Genomic DNA, 22,046 nt, shown 5'->3' on the forward strand with positions numbered 1-22,046 from the left:
GACCTGTAAATGACTGTGTGGAGTGTGTGGAGTGTGCAAATTCTTGGAAACGTTGATTGTTTTTCGCCGTAGTAGAAAACAATACAAACAAGCAAGGGACACACACACACGCACACACACACACACACACACACACACACACACACACACACACACACACACACACGCACACACGCACCACACACACACGCACACGCACGCACACACACACACACACACACACACACACACACACACACACACACACACACACACACACACACGCACACACGCACCACACACACACACACACACACACACACACACACACACACACACACACACACACACATGAACAATAATAGTACTATAAAGACGCAAAATTATTGACATATGCGACCACATGTACATGATTGTATTCGTGATTATGTTGCAAAACCTAGAAATAATACATGCTGTGAACGGCTACATCTGTACACACATGACATTGTGCATGCGTGTACCATTAGCACTATGACACCACCAGTGGGAGACACTCTAGAACGAACAACACAAAACCGATGGCCAGAGGCCCGGTGGAAATGTACCCCTTGATTCAAACACACAAACCAACCACATTACGAACTGCCGCTTACTTTTCTCTCGCCTCCTCCTCAATGGAGATGGTTTTCAGCGGGTGATGCAAGCTACTTGTTCCCCCCGCTGCCGATGCCATGATATGGAGGCTGGAGGCTAAAGCAGATCCGCTTGCCACTGCTCCGGGACTAGCTCCAGCAGCCGCTGCGGCTCCAGCTGCGGACGAAGCGGAGGCAGTCGTGGTTGGGGTCGGCGTCGTGAGCTGCTGGGTACCATTTCCAACACTAGATGGCGCGGAGCCTGTACTCCCTGCTGCTGCTGCTGCTGCTGCTGCAGCTGCTGCTGCAGCCGTTGAACTGTTGGCAGTTGTCGTACTAGCATTGGAAGATGACATTGCCGTGGCTGTTGTCGCCGCCGCTGCTGCTGTGTCCTTGGCAAGTTGACTTGCAGCGCTCGAATTTTTGCTTTTCATTGTGGCTACTGAGTTTAGTGAGCAGTTAGCGGTGTTGAGCAGCTAGCGCTGTGAAAAATACTACAGCCGTCACTGGGAAATACCCGTAATCAATAAAAGTCGCTAACATCAAATGGGTCAACACTCCACGGCTACATTGCGATTGCTAGCGAGCTGGAGTTCTGTGCAGAGAAACGCGCGCAGATAATAATATCCACGGCACGTGTTCGTTCGCGCTCCAACTAAAAACAGGGAACGCTGACGATTGGGACTGGGCAGGAGAGAGATAGCGCACTTGTTTCACGACCATTCACGCTAGCTAGTAGTAGTAGTATCACTCCACACAGCATTGAGCGCACGGCGAGCGGCTATCAGTACCAGGCCTGCTAACATTTGCCAGTGAAGTCCAGCAGGAATGATGGCCGACGAGAAACTGGGGCATTATCGTAGCTAGGTACTGTGCTAGCTGTAGTTAGAAAGGATGATTTTTGAAGTGGAAAACCTAGTTGTCCCTTGGGTGCAAGCACCCCAATGCAACTGACTGCACAGTCAGTGCACTGCCAACTCACTGAACGTGAGGACACACTCGATAGCTTGTGGCTCAATGTAGCTGAACCATCGGACCTTATTTGTCAGCTTGGATCACGTGATCCATCCAGCTGCCGCGTGCGGCAAACACTGGAAACAGCCCAAATAGCGCTAACTCTGACCTGCGAGCGTTTGCTGCGACTAGCGCGCTAGCGCTCGTGACATACACAAACGCGCTAGCCAGAGGCAGAATGCTTTGACTTTGATGGCTTTCAGCTTCTATTTTTTGAAAAGTAGCGCGCTCAGACCAGCTCGCTCACTCTTTTCCTCTTCCATTTTTTAGGGCAATTGTTTTGTTTGATAGACGAAGCTTAGGGTCTCTTTGGGTTTGCAACCCTTACCCTCCTGGAAAAAATCATAGTTGCTAGACTGCGACACTTCAGACCAGGTACTATTAGAGCCGCTAATGGACGACGAGCTATTTTCCGCTATCCGGAGCTCAAGCATTTGAGCCGCTAAATGGACGAGACTCCTGCGGCAAAGGATGCAGAGAATGAGGAGAAAACACTCGTATGGAGCAGGGAGTAGGTATTGTACTACTTCCTGGTATGGAGCACTGAGAAGCGGTAAGTCTTAGGGCAATTCTTAGCCAGTAATTACTTTCTCGCCATAATTATGTTCTCGTTTTTCGTGTCTTCTGTAATGCCAGTACACTAGCAGTACGACTACACTGTAGGCGAGAGTCCATAAGCCAGAGTGTGCAGCTCTCCATCTATGCAGCATAAACAAATTAATGACAAATTTCCTTTGCCTAAGGGCTGGGTTCCACTGCCGCTCCGCCGCACATCATCCACGGCATGAAACGTCATCATTACGAGCTGGTCCAGCGAGGCCGCGGCTCATCACCAGCTTTCGCTTCGCTGCTTGATACAAAAAAACGCAAGCTGCGGTCACGGCTTGCATTGTTTCCCGCACTCAATTGTTTTATTCGGGGGAATTTTAATTCGTTGCACAGGCCAGAACACGAGGATTTTTTTGGATTTCACGCGCGCGCAGGCAGGCTAAATGTCATCAAAAAACATCGAGCACGATCGCGGTACCGTGAATGGCGAGTGTCACTGGAACCACGCCGCTCTGCTGCATGCAGCCAAGTACCGTGGAGCAGCGGAGCTGCGGAGCCGCAGTGGAACCCGGCCCTAACCAAACTTATAGCAATTTGAAAATGTTTGACAATTTTTCATAAAAAAACTTGACAACATTGTTCTTCTGTAGAGTGCCGCTGGCAACTCCATCAATGAGCGCAGGGATAAAGTTTAGAAACCCTTCGAGCGAGAACGTGTTTTCAAAAAGGAAGCACAAATATGCCGCGTAACTTCCCCTCTAGTATGGCCCCATCAAAGCCACTCGCTGACTACTTACCAGTAAAATGGGGTTGGACGGTTGTCAGATTAGCTGATATGTTTTCTGCCAACACAACCATAAGCAGTTGTCAACTCTCAAGACTAAAAGAGCTTGCGAAGAAAGTGAGAAACCTTGGCTATGAAAGCACATGAAGCGTCAGAAGAGCAGGTACTGCATACCCTATCATATCTGTGTACATGGGTATACAGAGTCAGTGTTGTTGCGTCCCACTCAGCACCCTTCTGGTTCATTTCGGCACCAGCACTCTTTGCGTATGCAGAGCTGAGTAGAGTGCAAGTTCGGACCACAAGTACACTGTAGCAGCTAGTAGCAAACCTAACCTGTGCCGTGATGCACGGTACTTGTGTGCATCTACTTCATCCCTGAGTAACACACCTGGTATATGGTGCACAATAGGGCACAGTAAATAATCAGCATGCATCGCAGTTTTCTGCAACATATTCCTGAAGTCACTTTACACCTCAGAAGAATTGCGTCGCTGACTGGAATTCGATACCGGTTTAGTTTCTCTCTGGGTCATTATGAATCATAGAAAACCCGTCATACAATAGGTTCAAGCTAAAGTACCGTATCACCATGGTAATTCCTGGAAATTCGGTGTGTTTTCTGCCTTTTGTTAAACAAGCAGCAATGTGCAACAGAAAGTACCATGGTGATACAGTAGATTACCATGTGAAGCGGTGTGAGATGCAGCAAAGGTGAGCCTGTTACTGTGAGTCTATGCCCTAAACAATAAACTTTGCCGTGGGATGATTATCCTTGGGCTGCACACTCTGCACACTTATTGCTAGGTATATCATTGGTCTTGTTCGGATCGTCCATTACGTTTGCAGCTGTTCAAACTTGTTTTGTTGTGTATTACTTTATTGATTTATTTATTCTACTTGCCTTTCCTATCTTCTTGTGTTTTAGCATTAGGCGATTTGATCGCAGGACAAGAGAGGAGCTGATGGACGATCTCTCCAATGTCCCTCTTGGTTCGGAGCAGCGCCGAGTGCTGACGTTGGGACTTGGGTAAGGATGAGTGTTCCCTCATGTTTACAAGTTATCCGTTTTGTCCAACACTAACGGTTATATGCAGAATACTGCTGAGTCAAAAATGTGCAACAATTAGCACAAAAACTGACTGATGAGATCCTGACATTCAACGACCTGATGCTTAGCTGCATCACGTTTATATCCGTAAGTGTTGGATGAAACGGATAACTCGTAAACTGATGGTCCTCTTTTTCAATTTTAATCCTTGGCTCTCCATCCGAGTTCCCTCGTGTGTGTAGCTATTATTATTTTTTTGGTGACAGTCAATTTTTTCTTCAGACTTTTCCCGTTTGTGTCTTTCCCTCAAACTAGTCAATATTTTTATTTACTTATTTTTTTGCCCAGGCTCTACATTCCGCCTTTATTTTACTTAGACTAGGGTTAGCTGTCCGTCTACCAGTACTCATCCACACATTTGTGCACATAGGGTCTACACAGAACTCTATCAGTAGATATTTTGTGTATAGGGGGTTGTCTATCCACCGAGATAGCACTATATACTCGCATTCTGTGTGTTCTCTGGTAGCTATGTCCCTTGGAGACTATACGGTGTCAGTGTGGTGACCGAGGTCAGGCCGTGTCTGCACTGGCATCGTCAACTTTGCCTACTGCTACGTGCTCCCCAGTGCTCCATCTGTGTCCTGTAATTTGTTTGGGGAGGGGGGGGGGGCAATACCGGTACTTCAGGTGCAGGGGGCAAGGGGGGAATGGGGTGGGGGACATCATGCCCCCAATGAACCTCTCCAGGCGTTGTTCTGGAGTAGACTAACCATAGGCGGAGTGTACACATGCAGCACATAGTTTGGGAGCTAGAACGCGATCGGACTCAGGCATATTCAAAGGCAGTCTATTGTGATAGTAGTCCTGGACTGATCTCACTATGATGATATAGGCCATGCCCAGCATCACAATGCCAAACATTATAAATGACTGTTTTTTTTGCCTGAGGGGCTAGATGAGCATGCGGCTAGACTGCCGATGGCAACCAACAGGCTCAAGGCTGTGTTGAGACTTCGTGTGAGCGACCCGAGTCAATTGTTTACTCGCCATGACTAGGCATCGCATTGAGCATCGTATGCCCACTAATATTATGTCACTGTTCTTAGTCGCACCGGGGGCGCATGCCCGTTTTCAGGAGACTTCTCAAAACACATAAGCCCTGGGTCCTGAAGGTTAGGCCTATTGTTAATCTAAATAGTCCTGGCTACTATCCCGCTGAGTTCACTGACTTTCTACTGAACCCGTATGTATGTGAGGAAAGTACTGTTCTGACCTCAACTGCGGATTTCATCAACTTGGTAGAAGGTTTGCCTGTGCGGGACGATCATTTATAATTGAGTATAGATGTGACCAGCCTTTACTACACCAACATCCCCAACGAGCTCGGTTGTCGTGATATATCACACACAGGTGTACAAGGTGGATGCCCCTCGCCCATCGTACATGGTTATTAACAGCAGTGACTTCCTTGATGTCAGTCATTCGGAAGAAAAATGAGTTCGTGTATGGTAACGATGTGTTTCGGCAGATCCAAGGGACTGCCATGGGTTCGCCTGCAGCAGTGGTCTATGCCGACATTGTTATGCTGTATTTGGAGAAGCGGTACATTTTGCCGATCTTAGAGGGGGAGGGTTTAGAGGTTCAGGTTTATAGACGCTTTATCAGTGACATTTTTGTTTCATTGCATGGTTGCGAAGGTCAAGTTCAGCGCGCTTTAGACAGGATTAATAAGTGTTCGGCCCTCGAGTTTGCGCATGAACTGGCACGTGATGGCATTGATTTCCTGGACACCACAGTTTTCAGACGCTTTATCATTGCATGGTTGCGAAGGTCAAGTTCAGCGCACTTTAGATAGGATTAATAAGTGTTCGGCCCTCAAGTTTTCTCATGAACTGGCACATGATGGCATTGATTTCCTGGACACCACAGTTTTCCGTAGTAAGGGATACATGGCGGTGAAGCCTCATTTCAAGTTCACCAATCGTTTCCTGTATCTGCTTGTCGGTAGTAACCACCCCTGTAGTATGGGCAAAGGTGTGTTCACTGGGGAGTTGATCCGTATCCGTCGGTCTTCGACCCTTGACCACCACTACGAAGCTGCTGCCGAGCGGCCGAAGCAGGCTTTCCGGGCCCGTGTACACAAGCGCTCCATCTTTCATCTTTCAGACCCGTACACTAGGAATGGATGCGCAGGGGAGGTATGTTGGTCAAATTGGCATGGGTTTGGGTTATTTCTGTAGTTGTATACAGTGCTCCTCATTGTATTTACCTGGGCCCGGCCTGCTGTCCTTCGCCCGTTGGTCTTGAGGTCCAGGTGTAATACCCCTACCATACAGTCCGGTGGCCAGCGCGGTTGTTGTTACACGGTGGAACATCGGCAAGAGGTTGCTTGCTCGTTTGCCTCATGCTCAGTGTCCTCAGGGAGTTAGTATTTTCCTCCTGTTTGGATTTTGCAGTGTCTATGGTGTCGGTAATTGAGTTTTTGTTCTGTATGCTTTTCTGTGGTGTGTGGCCGTTGTTCACACATCTTTATTTGACTTGCTTCCTGGTGTGGTGTACCCTTTTGTTTTATATTGGTGTTGGTCTGGCTGTAGAGTTCTAGCATCCGTAGCTGCCTCAGGGGGTGCCACTTCTCCCATCAGCGTCGACTAGTCCGCCGGTACGTGGTGCTTTATTACGTTTAGTTGTCTGTTCCATCCTGTACGGGCTGTGTCCTGCTGACCACACAGTCTGGGTCTCCATACTTTGCATGTTCTCATCGTGTGTAGTGTTCACACGTACATATATGGACTGTCACACCCATATGTTGTACATGTGGCTGCACGTGTTGTCTCTTTGTCTTACCTGCTGCTGTATTTGTGTCTCTGTGCTGCTGACCCGTACATGCTGCTGCGCTGCTTTGTTGTATTGCTGACACGTGCACCTTTTTGTGCTGATATGATATCGAGTACGCCACTTTTTGTGCTGATGAGGGCACCACTTTCCGATATCATGTTTCCTTTCGCCATGTCAATTGTCAGTTCTCCCGTCGTCTCCTGAAGTGTAGTAATGACTAGCTCTCTCTCTAGCTCTAGAGAAAAACCACTTGACTAGTCCGTTTGATGTGTGGCGTGGCGAGGGTATAGTAGAGGCAGCTCGTTCTCCAACCGAGACGACATTTGGCGCCCAACGTGGTGCTCAAACCCACGACCCTGAGATTAAGAGTCTCATGCTCTACCGACACATATATGCACGCGGCACCGTTTGTGCTCCTATCCATTTACATATGCTGCTTTCCACACCTGTGCTGACAGTCGGTACGCACCGACTCTGTACGCATGCACGCACACCATTACATTCTGTTGGCATCATATTAGTGAGGTTTTGCATTCCGAAATTCGGCAAAAGATTCGACACGCGGGAGCGAGGTCGAAAATGTACACGAAGATGCGGCATGTTTGTTCGGAAAAAGCTCACTTTGCCGAACATATTTTTCAGATGAATTTTCTTGTGGAAGAGCGCTAGCGCGTGATTTATTCAAAGAGGTTTCTTATCTTGGCATGGCTTCCCAGGCGTCTTTGACGACATCAGCATCGTCAGCTACCTCTGATTGCTCCTCTCCACTGCCTGTCTACTCTCTTTCGCTTGGAGTGTCCTCACCGTCATCTGTGTGGCTGAAAAGACTATGGCGATACCCATAAAATTTGACTTGGCCATGGAGTTGGTTTTTCTGAGGCGACTAAGGAGGCAGGTTTGGCCCTCGACTCTTTGGGCGCGATCAAAGTTTGTCGGAATCAGCAAGAAAAGGAGCACAGGACAGGACATTGCTGATGCTGGCGCTCACGAAATCAAAACACATCATTTTCGACTTGCAAAACAAACGTCGGTGCGAAAATTCGACATTTTGATGTTCGACAAATGACCAAAGAACGCCGAGCCGAAATTCGGAATGCAAAACCTCACTATTGCGGAGCTTTCCGGAGCTCCGAGTTAGTTGTTGTTTGGAATACAGCAAGAGAACAACATTACATTGGCGCTGCGAGCAAACGCCTGATCCTCGCCATGTCCCTACTGTCACTACCGCCTCCGGAGCCATTCCCGATCTACAGCAGTCTCTACGACGCTGCTGCCCATTTTCCTGCCTGGGAACGGTGTTTCCAAATCTATGTCGCAGCAGCCGGCATCTCGGATGACACTCGCCAGAGAGACACTTTCCAGTATGTGGCCGGCAAGGACATCCAGCAGCTCGTCCCTACGTTAGCCAACACTGGCAATGATCTCGACGGCCTCATAACCGCCGCCGCCGACTACTTTCAGTCGAAGCAGAGCCCCAGCATGGCCCGCTTTCACTTCCGGCAGGTCACCCAGCAGCCTGGCGAAACGTTAGACACGTTTTATACTCGTTTGCTGGCATCGGCAATGACCTGCAGCTTCGCCGACGATGCCCAGAAGAACGTGGCTCTCTGTGATCAAATTGTGGCAGGATGCACGTCCGATCCACTCCGCAGAAAACTGCTGGAGACTGCGTCCCTTGATCTCGCCAAGGCGCTCAAGGCCGCCAGAGCATTTGAAGCGTCAGTGGAACAGACGACGGCGTTCCGGCGCACACAAGACTCGATCAATGCCCTCCGTCATCAGCCACCGTTCTACAAAAGGACACAGCCGCCTCCTGCTACTGTTTCAACTCCGTCGCGTCGACCGATGCAGTCTTCGCCACATCCAGCTGCAAACTCGTACCACCAGCCACCTGCCCCAGTCGCCACTCGCGCTCCAGGCCAGCGCGAATCCAGCACATCGCTCTGCTACCGCTGTGGAGAGCCAGGCCACCCTGAGTCACGTCGCTACGCAGTTTTGCACTGTAAACGTCTGCCCATGGGCGTATCGTCCGCATCCGAGATCCTACAGCGCACAATGGACGCCATGGCTTGCTGACCTCGACGGTGTGAAGAACGTCCACGACAACATCTTCAACTTTGGTAAGAGCGTCGAAGAGCACAACCGACGACTCGCCGCCTGCCTCCAGCGGCTCCAAGATCACAATGTTACACTCAACCGAGCCAAATGTCACAAATGTCACATCCTCAAGCCTCGGCTCAAGTTCACGGCTAGCGTCTACTCCGACAAGGGCATCCACGCCTCTCCCAGCCACCAGCAGTCTGTGGCTACATTCTCTACGCCATCTTGCGTCAGCGACATACGGAGTTTCCTGGGTCTCACCAACTTCCTCCGCCGTTACATTCGTAACATGGCCGATCTCACCACGCCACTCCCTGCTCTCACTAAGAAAGGTACTGTTTGGCGTTGAACTGATGTTGAGCAGCAATCATTTGATGCACTGAAGAAGGCCATCGCCGAAGACTGCATGCTGCAATACTTTGACCGCAAGCGATACACATCACTGTATGTTGACGCATCGCCCACCAGCCTCGGCGCAATCCTGTGTCAACGCCAAGACAACGGCCACGATGCACCTGTAGCATTCGCCAGCCGTGCACTCTCCGGCGTCGAGCAGCAATATTCTCAAACTGAACGGGAAGCATTGGGTGTCAAGTTTGGCTGCCTTCGCTTTCACCACTACTTGACAAGGTGATCCACAGTTCACCGTTGTCACCGACCACAAGCCGCTCCTGCAACTCATGGCCGTCGGATCGAGACCTCCGCCACGAATTGAGCGCATGGTCCTCCGCCTGCAGGATCTCAGCTTCCAGCTCCAGTACAAGCCTGGCCCAGAAAACCCGGCCGACGTCGTCAGTCGCAATCCGCAGCCTCATCCCGACTTGCCAAACATCGGCGCACAGGAAGACACTGCGTACATACATGCCCTAGCTACAGCAGCTAAGCCGAATGCGTTGGCTCTGAAGGAGATTGCGGACGCCACCACCGCAGACACCACACTGCAAGCCATCCTTTCCTCTCTGCAATCTGGCCGCTGGGATTCCAACCACACCACGGTCCGCCCGTACTTTGCCCTCCGCCATGAACTGTCTGAGAGTGACGGTCTACTACTCCGCAACGACCGTCTCGTCATTCCCATGGCCCTCCAACGGCTTACCCTGCAGCTTACACATGCGGGCCACCAAGATATTGTCCGCACCAAGCAACGGCTCAACAGCAAGGTTTGGTGGCCCAACATGGCTACTGAAGCCGAAGCACTCTGCCGGCAATGTATTCCGTGCCAAGCAACTCTCTCAACGACACCGCTACGTCCGGGAGTCCGTGCCCACACCACCGTCCACCAAGCCGTGGCAACGAGTCTTCGTCGATTTGTATGGACCCATGCCAACGGTCAGCACCTGCTTGCCACTATCGACCAGTTGACTCGCTACCCGGTCATCAACGTGTTCAGCACGACACCCACTACGACCGGTGTTCTTAAAGCTCTGCGCTCTACATTATCCATGTTCGGCTTGCCCGAAGAGCTAGTCTCGGACAACAGTTCTCAGTTCCGTTCTTCGGCTTTTGCTGATTTCCTCGCGCAACACGCTATCCAGCACCGCCACACCCCTCCTTTGTGGCCACAAGCAAACGGAGCAGTCGAGTGCCTCAACCGTACCATTGGCAAAGTTCTGCGAACTGCCAAACTAGCTGGCGAAGACATCAATGTTGCATTAGACCAATGGCTCCTAGCGTACCGCACCACGCCACACCCTGCCACTCACGAGGCACCGGCAACACTCATGTTTGGTCGCCCCATCCGCGACAGCATACCCTGCATTACGGCAGCCGCACCAGACTTGCCTTCAGCTGCCCACCGTGACCAGCAATTCCGCCAATCCCAGTGCGATGCTGCCAATGCCACCCGCCGGTCAAACGCCCCCATCCTCACTCCTGGTCAGCGCGTCTTACGCCGCAATGAGCAGGCACACAAGCTCTCACCACAGTGGGATCCCAACCCCTGGACCGTGGACCAGATCTCTGGGTCTACGGTGACGATCTCCAACTCAGCAACTGGCCAAAGATCGACTCGCCATAATTATGTCGTTCATCAAGCCCGTAATTGTTGTCACACCGCCAGCCCATCACCCACTACCAGCTGAAAGTTCTGCCACCACACCTTACAAAATTACAACAAAATCACATGCAAGAAGTCCTTTCACTTTGACTACTGCTCGTTGCGTGACATCACTCCTCACCAAAGGACTTCCTGGGGATCACAATCCTAAACAGACAAATGTACGAATACCGCAACTGACTCTGTTGTTCTGCACGCCACGATCAACACGACTGCGTGCAAGACACAGCTGATCATCGTCGCTGTACTCTTCCCTGAGCATGTTACCCTGTCGCTGCAGCCTGCGACGGACATTCCATAGTTCCACCAACTTGATGGCTTGATGTTCCCATTGACGTCGACCATGCGGTGTTGCCATTGACGACCTTCAACTTCAGGTCCTTGCCGTGGTCCGCACCATTCAAGAGATGGGCCACATTTGGTGTACTTTCACCCAGTTGGTCACTTATTTTAACCTTGCCGACTTTCCACTGCTGGACTGTTGCTTCAACAACTGGCGGAGAGCACATACGCATATCATCACTCTTCCTTGCAAACATCATGTCCGTCTCCACCACGTCCTTATCAGCCTGATCCATGCCTGACACCCCCAAGGCACTGTCCACTGTGCCGCCGGGCTGGTAGAGCGACGGACCGATTCTCCAGTGACGGTCGTCGTCCACAAGGCTGTTGGAGTGCGCATCCAAGATGTGCTAGAGCTGTTCAGTGTCGTGCAATGCTATCGCATGAGCTGATTGTTTAGTAACTGGTGGTGTTAGTGGACAGTATAGCGTAACTTGTAGTTCCTTGGTCTTTCTCTTTTGTATAAACAAACTAGTAAGCTAACGATAAACTAGTTACACTGAGACAATTCGACTGGCACAAATTACAACAAAATCACATGCAAAAAGTCCTTTCACTTTTACTACTGCTCGTTGTGTGACAACCACCATCATCAGTGTGCGCACTGCGCCTGGTTTGGCGCATGCCTGGTGGAATATGACATAGCGGCTGATGCAGTGGGCACGTCAGGTAACACCTAACGCATTGAAAATGACTCAACTATGACTTGGTTCGATTGCAACAAACCTAATGATAGTGGTACCGAAACATTCGGGTAACCGGAGTAAGTGCCAATTGATATTTTTGGCTCCAGTCAGTCAAGTGATTCAATTGCAATACAATTATATACGTACGGTGGAACTCACTTAGTACGTACCCGGGTAAGACATACACCTGCATAACACGGTCCTCTTTTGTCGCACGGATTTTCCTCCCATAAGCGCATATTCAGATGTGTACGGATACGACTGCTTCCTTCTGTTCATGTGATTCATTGTCGCTGTGTTACTGTATGCAGATCTCACTCAGCTCTGCTCTCCGAGCATTCTGCTTCCAACACGACTTCCCGAAAGGTATGTATGGTGGCTAATAATTAGGGCTGAAACAATTATACCGATAACTCGCATATCGATCGTTAAGAGTGCAATCGATAATCGTTAGTGTTCAAGACGAGTGCTAACAATTTTTTATGCATGTATATGAGTGACAGTATTCCAGCCCTTGCACTCCATCCGATAGTGAATACGAGTACAATCATGCACTTTCAAGCGCAGTAAAATTGATTTGTGGCTTTGAAAGAGATCGGAAGAGAGCACTCTTTGTCTTTTCAGTTCATTTGCGGGAAAATTCAGAGATAAGAGCAGTTGCTGGAGGGTAATGACAAGATTCTTCCCTCTAGAAACAACATGAAATTCTCTAGGTCATGTTGATAAACCAACCAGATTTCTACAGATGTCAACAGTGTGGTGCCACAAATTTCTAACGTAGCAAAAGTATTGTGGAATTTTTTCATATACTGGTGTTCGAGGTACACGGGTAGAGCCGACAAGAATCGATAAAACCAATATATCAATCGCTAATGATATTGGTTGATCGTTAAGAGTTATTGAATGATCGTTTCAGCCCTACTAATAATGCGAGAGTCTTTACAGATTCCAGTGCTCTCATGCCTTTTGCAAGTTCCGTCTGTAAGTCAAATGGAACATGGTTTGTGGTCAATACTTCAGCAGTAGTGGTGCGAGAATATTCGGGTGTCAAATTGCTCGGAATTGATGTATGATAACGGAGAATATACCAACATGTGAATCACTTGGAGATATGGTTTGCCAGGTTCTGTTCACACTCACTAGGCTAGACCCTCTCGAATATTGTACAACAGTTTTGGCCCAGGAATGGTAAAGGGCACGGGGCAAGCTTTGTCGGGACCTGCTGTAAAGTCCGCCATACACGAGCTGTACGTCTTATCGGATGGGATATACCCCTGATATTGCTGATAATGAATAGCCCAGTTTCATTGTACTGCTGTCCGCGATATTATATCCTTAGTGGCATTGTTAACTTCTCATTGCTTGTGGGGACGCATGGATCATACGTCCATCCAACACCTGCCAATCGGAACCCACCGACAACGCTGTCGGTTGGGTTGGACCACAATCGGTTGGTTTTTGAGTCCAATATGCCGCCTAGGTAGCACACAGCATTGCTAATCTGATTTTAAATTAGCTGCGCAAATCCTGGCATACTGCCCGTAAATGCATCTAACTCCCAGGGTACTTATGAGTTTTTAGGTCTATGTGGTACTTGTGTCGCATTGGCAGCCACTGTTCCGTTCTGTATTTTCTGGTGTATGTGTCGTTGAATCTCCACAGAAAATGTGCTCGCGCATTAGAAGGAGGTGAAAGATGCACCTGCAGGAGAATACATGCTTAGGAGAAGGCAGAAACATGCCCGGATCCACCAGAACTAGTGCTGGCAAGTCAACAGAGGCGAGTTCTGATAATGTTCCAGATTGTGGTAGGATCACATAAGCAAAATTGACACTGGGAGGCACGGCGGTGGGTCAGCTCATGGCCAGCGCCAGCTCCAGTGGATATCACGTGCATCCAGTTCTAGTACTATAGTATGACTGCTACAAAGTAGTGCGGCCCAAATAGAACTCGGGTCAGGTGCCGAAGAACTGGGGGGGGGGGGGGGCATGTGTCAATGAATGGTAATAACTCCGGAAATCATGCTGGTGTATCGAGGGCGTGGGCCAATGAAGTGCTGGATTGATGGTGGACGACTGTACTGCAATCTTGGCTGGTCCCACTATTGCAGAGACAGCACTTCCTGGTGCAACCACCCTATCCTGCAATCTATATAATAATTATTATAAGAGATTTGTGTGAACGATTTTAGCATGATGCAAGTCAGCTTATTGTGCTGGGGGCCTGGCTACATGTCACTATAGCTTTTTATAGACTCGATCACCACATTACGCTGCCTTGCGTTGACTTGATTGAGCACTCTTTTTGGTTAGCGTCAAAGGTATAATGTAATATGTATCTGCCTTCGTGCAAAGCTCTCTTTGTGCGTGTCTTGCAGATAGCTCGCTGACTTTGATGCTTTGAGCCATTTTCAAATTGCTTTTTTTGTTCAGTTCATATAGACCGTATTGCCATTTGTTTAACCTCCCGCTCTGAGCTCCACTGATGGGACCTAAAAAGGCTGAAACAGCTGTCTGGAGATTGAGCGTCAGTATTATGGATTTAGAATACACGATCTGGGGACAGCACTAGTACTGTCTAGCTGTTTCGTCCTTTGTGGACTCATCAGCGAATCACGGAGAAATAACTCTTAAAGGGGAAGTTAAGGCAAAAATTAAAATTTCACCAGTTGTAGTCTTCGGGGTGCCGAGTCGAATGGTCGTGGTCCGAGGAAGCTGAGACGCTCCCTTCCTACTTGAATCCCAATCGAACTCGCGCACTTCCACCGGAACTGGGTGACTGCGCCCTACGAGATGGGGATTTGTATGCAAAATGTCACTAAAAGCGCCATTTCGTTCTTATAAAAGCGCGGATGACCGCGATTGGCCCATATGTCGTAGTCTTTTGGACGCTGAGTCGACTGGTTTTGGTCCGAAAAGGCTGCGATGCGGCGTACCTCCTTTATTCCCAATCGAACATGGTTGAACAAGCGGTCACGTGCTCCTGCGTACACCAGTCACCTGGTCACCGTGCCTGCAGGGTACAACTTACTAGCCTGTTTGACCTTTTTTGGGTGCAGTCCTGTCACTCGAGTTGAACTTGAGTTGAACCTTGGTGTGAAAGTTGTCACCTGCTCGCGTGGTGACCAGGTGATTTGGGCACCCAGGACCACGTGACCGCTTCTTCAACCATGTTCGATTGGGAATAAAGGAGGAACGCTGCATCGCAGCCTTTTCGGACCAAAACCAGTCGACTCAGCGTCCAAAAGACTACAACATATGGGCCAATCGCGGTCATCCGTGCTTTTATAAGAACGAAATGGCGCTTTTAGTGACATTTTGCATACAAATCCCCATCTAGTAGGGCGCAGTCACCCAGTTTCGGTGGAAGTGCGCGAGTTCGATTGGGATTCAAGTAGGAAGGGAGCGTCTCAGCTTCCTCGGACCACGACCATTCGACTCAGCACCCCGAAGACTACAACTGGTGAAATTTTAATTTTTGCCTTAACTTCCCCTTTAACTAAGGATGAACCTAGCAGCCATGAAAATAGATAAATAATCTGTCCCTGCGGGAATTTGCGGAAAAAACTCTCGAAAACTTGCGCAAGAAATTGCGGCAGAAAACAACAAAAAATGCGACAAAAAGTGCGGAATGATGCAGAACTTGCCAGGAATTCGCGGAATTATTTGCAGAAAATTGCGGATTTGGGCCAAATCACGAAATTTGTTGCATCGTATATCTACTCCGGAGTAGTACTAGTCGTACTGTGCAAATAACGTACAGGATCATGGAAAGCACTGTGTGAAAAGTGCATGAAATAGAGTGCAGAAAACAACAAAAAACGTGGGAAATCGCGGATTTTGCTGAAAATCGCGGGTTTGGGCCAAAATCGCGAAATTTGTTGCATCCGTGGAATCGCGATTTCCTGGAGGGACAGAATAATGCCTCCAAGCCAGAATTCAAGGCTACATGTGTAGGCCCGAATGTGCCTTGCCCGAGTGCTGAAACTGATAAGTCATTGAGATGCGCATAGAACATCTGGCAAAGGAACTACTAAAGCCCCCACAAGCACGGCATTCTACTTCAACAAGGAAGAATTTTGAAAGCATGCACAGCCCTACATGTATAATGTTGGTATAGGTAAGCCTTGTTTGATAAATTAACATGACAAGGCGGGGGACGCACTGTGTTAAAAAACAGTGCTCCTGATACACTAGTGTGTCCTCGGCTTTGTCACATGCTGTCAACCGATCAACACATACAACGTAGCATGCAAAACGGCTGCAGCCTCGAAGTACGGAGTGCTATTTTGGAAAATGCTAGATATACAGCCTGTACTTATACAGGTGTTCTATCAACTAGTGCCATTATGACAACGGTAGCTGAATGATACATGTACATAAACCCAGGGTCATCATTGCAAGAACCTCTGGGTCTAAGCCCAAAGTAACATTCAACTACATGACTGTATACACCATGTATACGCCATCTTCGTAGTAACTGAGTCTACCCCTCACCCACTACTGCCACTGTGACCACAATTGCGCACAAACAGAGGACCTTAGAGGACCTACTTCTAACTACAGTGCTGGCCAAAGAAATCCAACATTATGAATAAAATTGCACCGGGCGCTACGCAGCCCTAGTAGTAAACATACTGGACCGGTCTGTGCTCTCGAACGCGGCGCTACTTTATTAACGAGGTTGGATTTCTCTGGCCAGCACTGTACAAAATACACACATGCACACACAACACTGCTAGGCTTTCCACCACCACACTAGGTTTTGAAACCGAAGAGTGGCAAAATTCAGGGCCAGACTAGAAAATCTGGGGAGACCTGATGGTTTTTTAAAGCAAAACACAGCCAACACTCTGCAGCCTCACAGCCTCAGGCAGGTTTTCCCGAGTGCACAAAATTAAAAGTTGTTGAGGCACCACGAATACAGTCGGGCGTCACAGAACGTGGGACCCAGGAATGTACGTGTATACCTCTAGGAACACCACAGCCAATAACGTTTTAAAAAGAAACGCAGTGTCAATAGACTCAAGTCTCTGCTTTTCTGGAATACAGATTCTGCTACACACGTATTGCTCACTATCCAGTGGGATGTGCATCTAAGAAAATGGTACAAGAAGTCAAGGAACTAAGCCTAAGGCCAGATTGCTGAAAGGTTTTGTATAACTGACGAGCCTGACCCCTTGGAAACAACAGCCGTGGATGCGTGGCTCTACTGTAATAAATGTACAGGTACACAAACAATTTGAATGCAGAAATAACAACAACAAACAGGGAGAGGTGTAGGAAAATATACTCGGCCCCTAGTGAATTTGCTTGTGTATTAGCTTGAAAACTTTGGGTACACTTGTTGAGAGACCTAACTGCATGCAGCTAAAATATGGAGTGCCGTTGTTACCGACGACTTTTCCAGTAAAGTTGCGGCTAACATCTTCTCAGGTATTCCCGGGTCTTCGCTAAGGCCGTAAGGGTGAATGATATCATGCGTCTTCTATTGCTGATGTCGCTACACTCAATGGTGGTGCTGATGTGCTGATTGTGGTGGAAGATATTGAGATGCTGTATGTCTCGAACCTTTTCGCCAAGTCTCCGCGGCCATCGCGCAAGTGCAACGCCACAGATCCAAGGATCGATTCTCGGACAAAACATTCTTCAGATTGCCAAAGGTCCCCAGTGCTTGGCAATACTGGCCTGTACAGCATGAACACACCACACATACGCCCACACACCATGTAAACGCCCGTTGCAGGAGAAGCACGCAAATCTGCAAAGGAATTGGATGTGCACCCACAGATTTTCTCGTATAGGAACAATAGCTGATCTGAATCTGAATAAAACAGATCAAGACTAGTGCCAGATAACAGTCTAATCCGCACAAGGCAACTGGCGCAGCCATGTGAATCTCGAGCAAAATGGACAAACATGTCCCCAATTTTCAGCAAACGGGTGTGCGTTACAGGATTGGCCTGGCAACTTCAAACAGGCACAATCCACTAACGTGGTGCCCCGTCAACTTCAACGGGAACACACCGATACAAACACAGCCCCACAACAGCAAAACGGGAACGCCGTTACAAATACGGTGCCCTGGCAACTTAACGGGAACGCACCAACACAAGCTGGCCTGGCACCTTCAAACAGGCACAACTGACAAAACACGGCATCCGGCAACAGCAAATGGGTAGGTACACCGTTACAAGAACAGTCCAACGCACCAAAATGCTGCTGCCACAACATTATAGCAGCAGCACGCCAGACATGCATACATGGCATTCCCAAAAGCAGATACTTGGAGTCAAATTCATCCATCATACTGTTTGTTAGGGCTGAATATTCCAGTGACAATAGCAAATCCCACCTAAGGCACATGTGATGAGATCTGTACACCAACTATCAACAACAACAACAGCTCGCCAGGAGTAAGAAGCAAGTTTTGAAGCTCTGAGTGTCGTGACCACGTCCCCACCCTAGAAGCATTATATGCACTGCTATTCTAACTAGTATTACCTATCTAGCATGGATGACTCCCCAGCGCCAGGCAGCCCAAAGCCTGAGCCCCCAGAGCCACTGTGGAGGTCGATGTCGCCGGCCGAATTGAAGGCCAATACCGTAATATTTGTCGACGGCCTCGCAGGCCAGAAGATAGTAGAAATTGCGGACACCCTCATCGACCAGGGTTATGCTGACGTCGCCTCCGTCCAAATTACCGGATCAGCCTGTAAGGTAACGTTCTGCAGCCAATCTACAACTAAGTCCATTGCAGAACACGGTTTCTTTCTTGGCGAAACACATATTTCTGTCCGCCATTCTCTTTCCTTGCAAGTGCACATCTTTGACGTCCCGATTTGGATCTCCGATGCCGCCATCATACATGCACTCACAAAATACGGTACGGTGCAAGGCACCATTCGCCACGGCCGTACCCGCACAAAGTCGGGCGCATTTGTCGGAACAGGCGTACGCTTCGCAACTGTTCGCCTGAACAACGGCTGCAGGCAGGTGCCATCTTTCGTGCGGACAGCCGAAGGCAATACCTTCCGCGCGAAGCATGAGGGCCAGGCGCCAACTTGCCGCCTCTGCAACTCAGAAAATCACCTTGCCGGCTCCTGCCCTAAATCGAACAAGCTACAAAACACACGAACCCGCACTTCAACCAACACGCGGCAGAACCAAAACGAAGACCCAGCACCAGATCCAACACTGGCGACAGCCCTGCCAGGCCAGGCCAGCTTACCGTACGCACAGGCAGCGACCCCGGCCCCTGCCAGCACACTCGTACAGGAAATCACCGAAACAAGCAACACACAGACCCAAAACGACGATCCAGCACCAGATCCGACAGCCTCCACAGGCCAGGTCAGCTTACTGTACGCACAGGTAGCGTCCCCTGTGACCTCTGCCAGCTCACCCGCACAGGAAGTCACTGAACACAGCCAGCCCAGCAAAAGTGCAGACCAGCACGGACACACTGCCAGTGCCTCTGATGAGCACCAAACTCGTACTCGTAGAACTAGTACAGATATCGATCGAGCCGACGAGAGCGCAGTCCGCGCACTATCACCCAGCGCAAGCATGTACTGCCACTCGCCAGGCTCACCTCGAACGGCAGCGGAAGACGACAGCAACGACGAGAGCCTATTTGAGGAAGATGGAAATCGCGCCGAACAACTCCTGCAGAAGCTCAATGCAGCGGAGGAAGAATGGAAACTCTACACCGGACGTCGCAGACGCAGACGCCACCAGCTAGAGCAGACGCCCCCAGGCGCACAACAGCCACATGCCTCTAAAAAACAAAAACAAAATAAGCTAGCTGACCAGAGTCCTACAGGAGTCACCATGGACCACGTCTGAACTGGAATCATCATCAACACCAGGTCCCACCAGTGAAAAAAAAAAAAAAAAAATATGAAAAACGGAAATGAACAAAATAGCATCTCTTTCTTCTCCTTCAACGCTCGCAGTCTCTACCCCAAAATGGACGAACTGTCAGCAATAGCATCGTCAACAACGCCGCCTTATGATGTCATTGCTGTCTCTGAAACATGGTGTACCCAGCACGACCCAGACTCCCTGTTTGCCCTCAGTGGATACACACTACATCGTGCAGACCGCCCAGACCGCCAAGGTGGAGGAGTGATTCTCTACGTGAACGACACTATACCTCATGAACTCGTCCCTACAACAACCCCAGACAGCTTTGACCTATTATCGCTGAAACTGTCAGCCAACGACAGCACCATCAACACAACATGCGTCTACCGACCACCCCGTTGCGACCATCGGCTATTCTGCCAGCACCTTGAGGAACTGATACGAGCCATACCAACAACAACGCAAAAGATTATCCTCGGTGATTTTAATGCAAAGAACGCCGCTTGGTGCCACTCTGACACGACAGATGCTGTTGGCGAGGATCTAGCAGTGCTGTTCCAAACTTACTCTCTACACCAACATGTCACATTCCCCACTCTTGTGCAGAATGGGCACCCTAAATCCTGCCTAGATCTCGTCGTCACGGATGTAGACAGCGACTATGTCCTTATCTCTAGTCTCCCGCAGATCGGCAACTCGGACCACCTATCCATCAGGGGTTTAATCAAGCCAGTCGCTGCACCCCCTCGAGCCGTACCACCTCCCACCCATAACACCACCCATTGGAAATGGTCAAACCCAAGCATCAGCAGTCTGAAAGCCGAAATTGAACGCACACAACTGCTACCGGAAGGTGACACCCTGAACACTACCAACATAGACAACCTGTGGCACTCATGGAAGGACAAAGTCCTCACTTGCGCCCGCAAACACTGTGCAGTACCTCACTCCCCGAGGCATACCAGCCACCCCGCAAAGCCATGGCTGAACCCAGAGCTCACTAACGCCATCAGAGAAAAACACCGGCTCTACCGTGACTACTTGCGCACCCGGACGCCCTGCAACTGGACAGCATACACCACCCAACGCAACAAAGTTACTCACCTTCTCCGAATCGCTAAGTCTACATATGTCAGTAATGGCACTGGGACGAGCCACTCCACACCAAACCTACACAAACTGATGCGAGGCCTCCAGTCCTCACAACGACCTACTCTGCCAGACATGCTCTCCCAGGGCCAGACTCTCTCAACCCCCGCTGAAAAAGCAACCGCCCTGAACGCTTTCTTCATCTCGCAGAGCCAACAGTCAGTCACAGGATGCCACGAGGAACTTCCCTCCATTCATTCCCCCACACCCAATACACCTGGCCTCACTACACTTGAAACAACAGCCCAAGAGGTCTCAAAGTTACTGTCTAACCTGGACCCGTCAAAGAGCCCGGGCTGTGATGGCATACCAACCCGCCTACTGAAAGAGGCAGCCAGTTCACTTGCGCCGTCCCTAGCAACCCTTTTTAACATCTCCTTCGAACGTTGCACTATCCCGCAAGAGTGGAGGGACGCAACAGTCACCCCCATCCACAAGAAGGGCAGCAAAACCGAGCCCTCCAACTATCGACCGATATCGCTACTCAGCGTGACGTCGAAAGTACAAGAGAGGATAGTTGCTGACCGCATCTCAAAGCACATCCAACCTCACCTCCCCAACGGCCAATCAGGCTTTCGGCCAAACGATGGCACCACACAGCAGCTATCTCGGTTAATCCATCAGATCACCGAGAAAAGAGACGCCGGGCAAACAGTAATTGCTTGCTTCTTCGACCTCTCTAAGGCGTTTGACCGGGTGTGGCACCAAGGACTGCTTGCAAAATTGGCCCACCTCGGACTCGATGGCAAATGCCTCCAGTGGCTTGCCTCCTATCTCACCAATAGACGACAACGTGTGCAAGTGGAGAGCAGCAAATCAACATGGCTAAACATTCCAGCGGGGGTCCCCCAAGGCTCTGTCTTGGGGCCGCTTTTGTTCACGGCCTACACAGTTGATCTGCCAACCGCCTGCATAAATGACAACACTGAGTGCAGCCAGTTTGCCGACGACACTGCCATCATTGCCGCTCACGAGAATTTTCTAGCCGCAGAAGAGCACCTCCAGTCAGCTGTGAC

At 49.7% G+C, this 22,046-nt stretch overlaps 1 protein-coding gene and 1 long non-coding RNA gene across 2 annotated transcripts in view; one reads left to right on the plus strand and one right to left on the minus strand.

The window, feature by feature from the left end:
• The window catches only part of LOC135826972 (box A-binding factor-like), a 16,427-nt gene extending 14,959 nt beyond the window's left edge, over window positions 1-1,468 (minus strand). Inside the window, exon 1 of the mRNA XM_065339497.1 lies at window positions 615-1,468. Coding sequence (XP_065195569.1) covers window positions 615-1,027 — 413 coding nt within the window. The 5' untranslated portion in view covers window positions 1,028-1,468. The remainder of the gene's footprint in view (window positions 1-614) is intronic.
• A 354-nt stretch (window positions 1,469-1,822) lies between these two features.
• On the plus strand, window positions 1,823-14,519 carry LOC135827450 (uncharacterized). The gene is made up of 5 exons (XR_010555450.1): window positions 1,823-2,160; window positions 3,869-3,970; window positions 6,589-6,653; window positions 12,325-12,379; window positions 13,676-14,519. It is a non-coding gene; the product is annotated as an uncharacterized LOC135827450 (long non-coding RNA).
• Window positions 14,520-22,046: the final 7,527 nt, after the last annotated feature.

Source organism: Sycon ciliatum, chromosome 11 (assembly GCF_964019385.1).
Source record: "Sycon ciliatum chromosome 11, ocSycCili1.1, whole genome shotgun sequence".
NCBI lineage: Eukaryota > Metazoa > Porifera > Calcarea > Leucosolenida > Sycettidae > Sycon > Sycon ciliatum.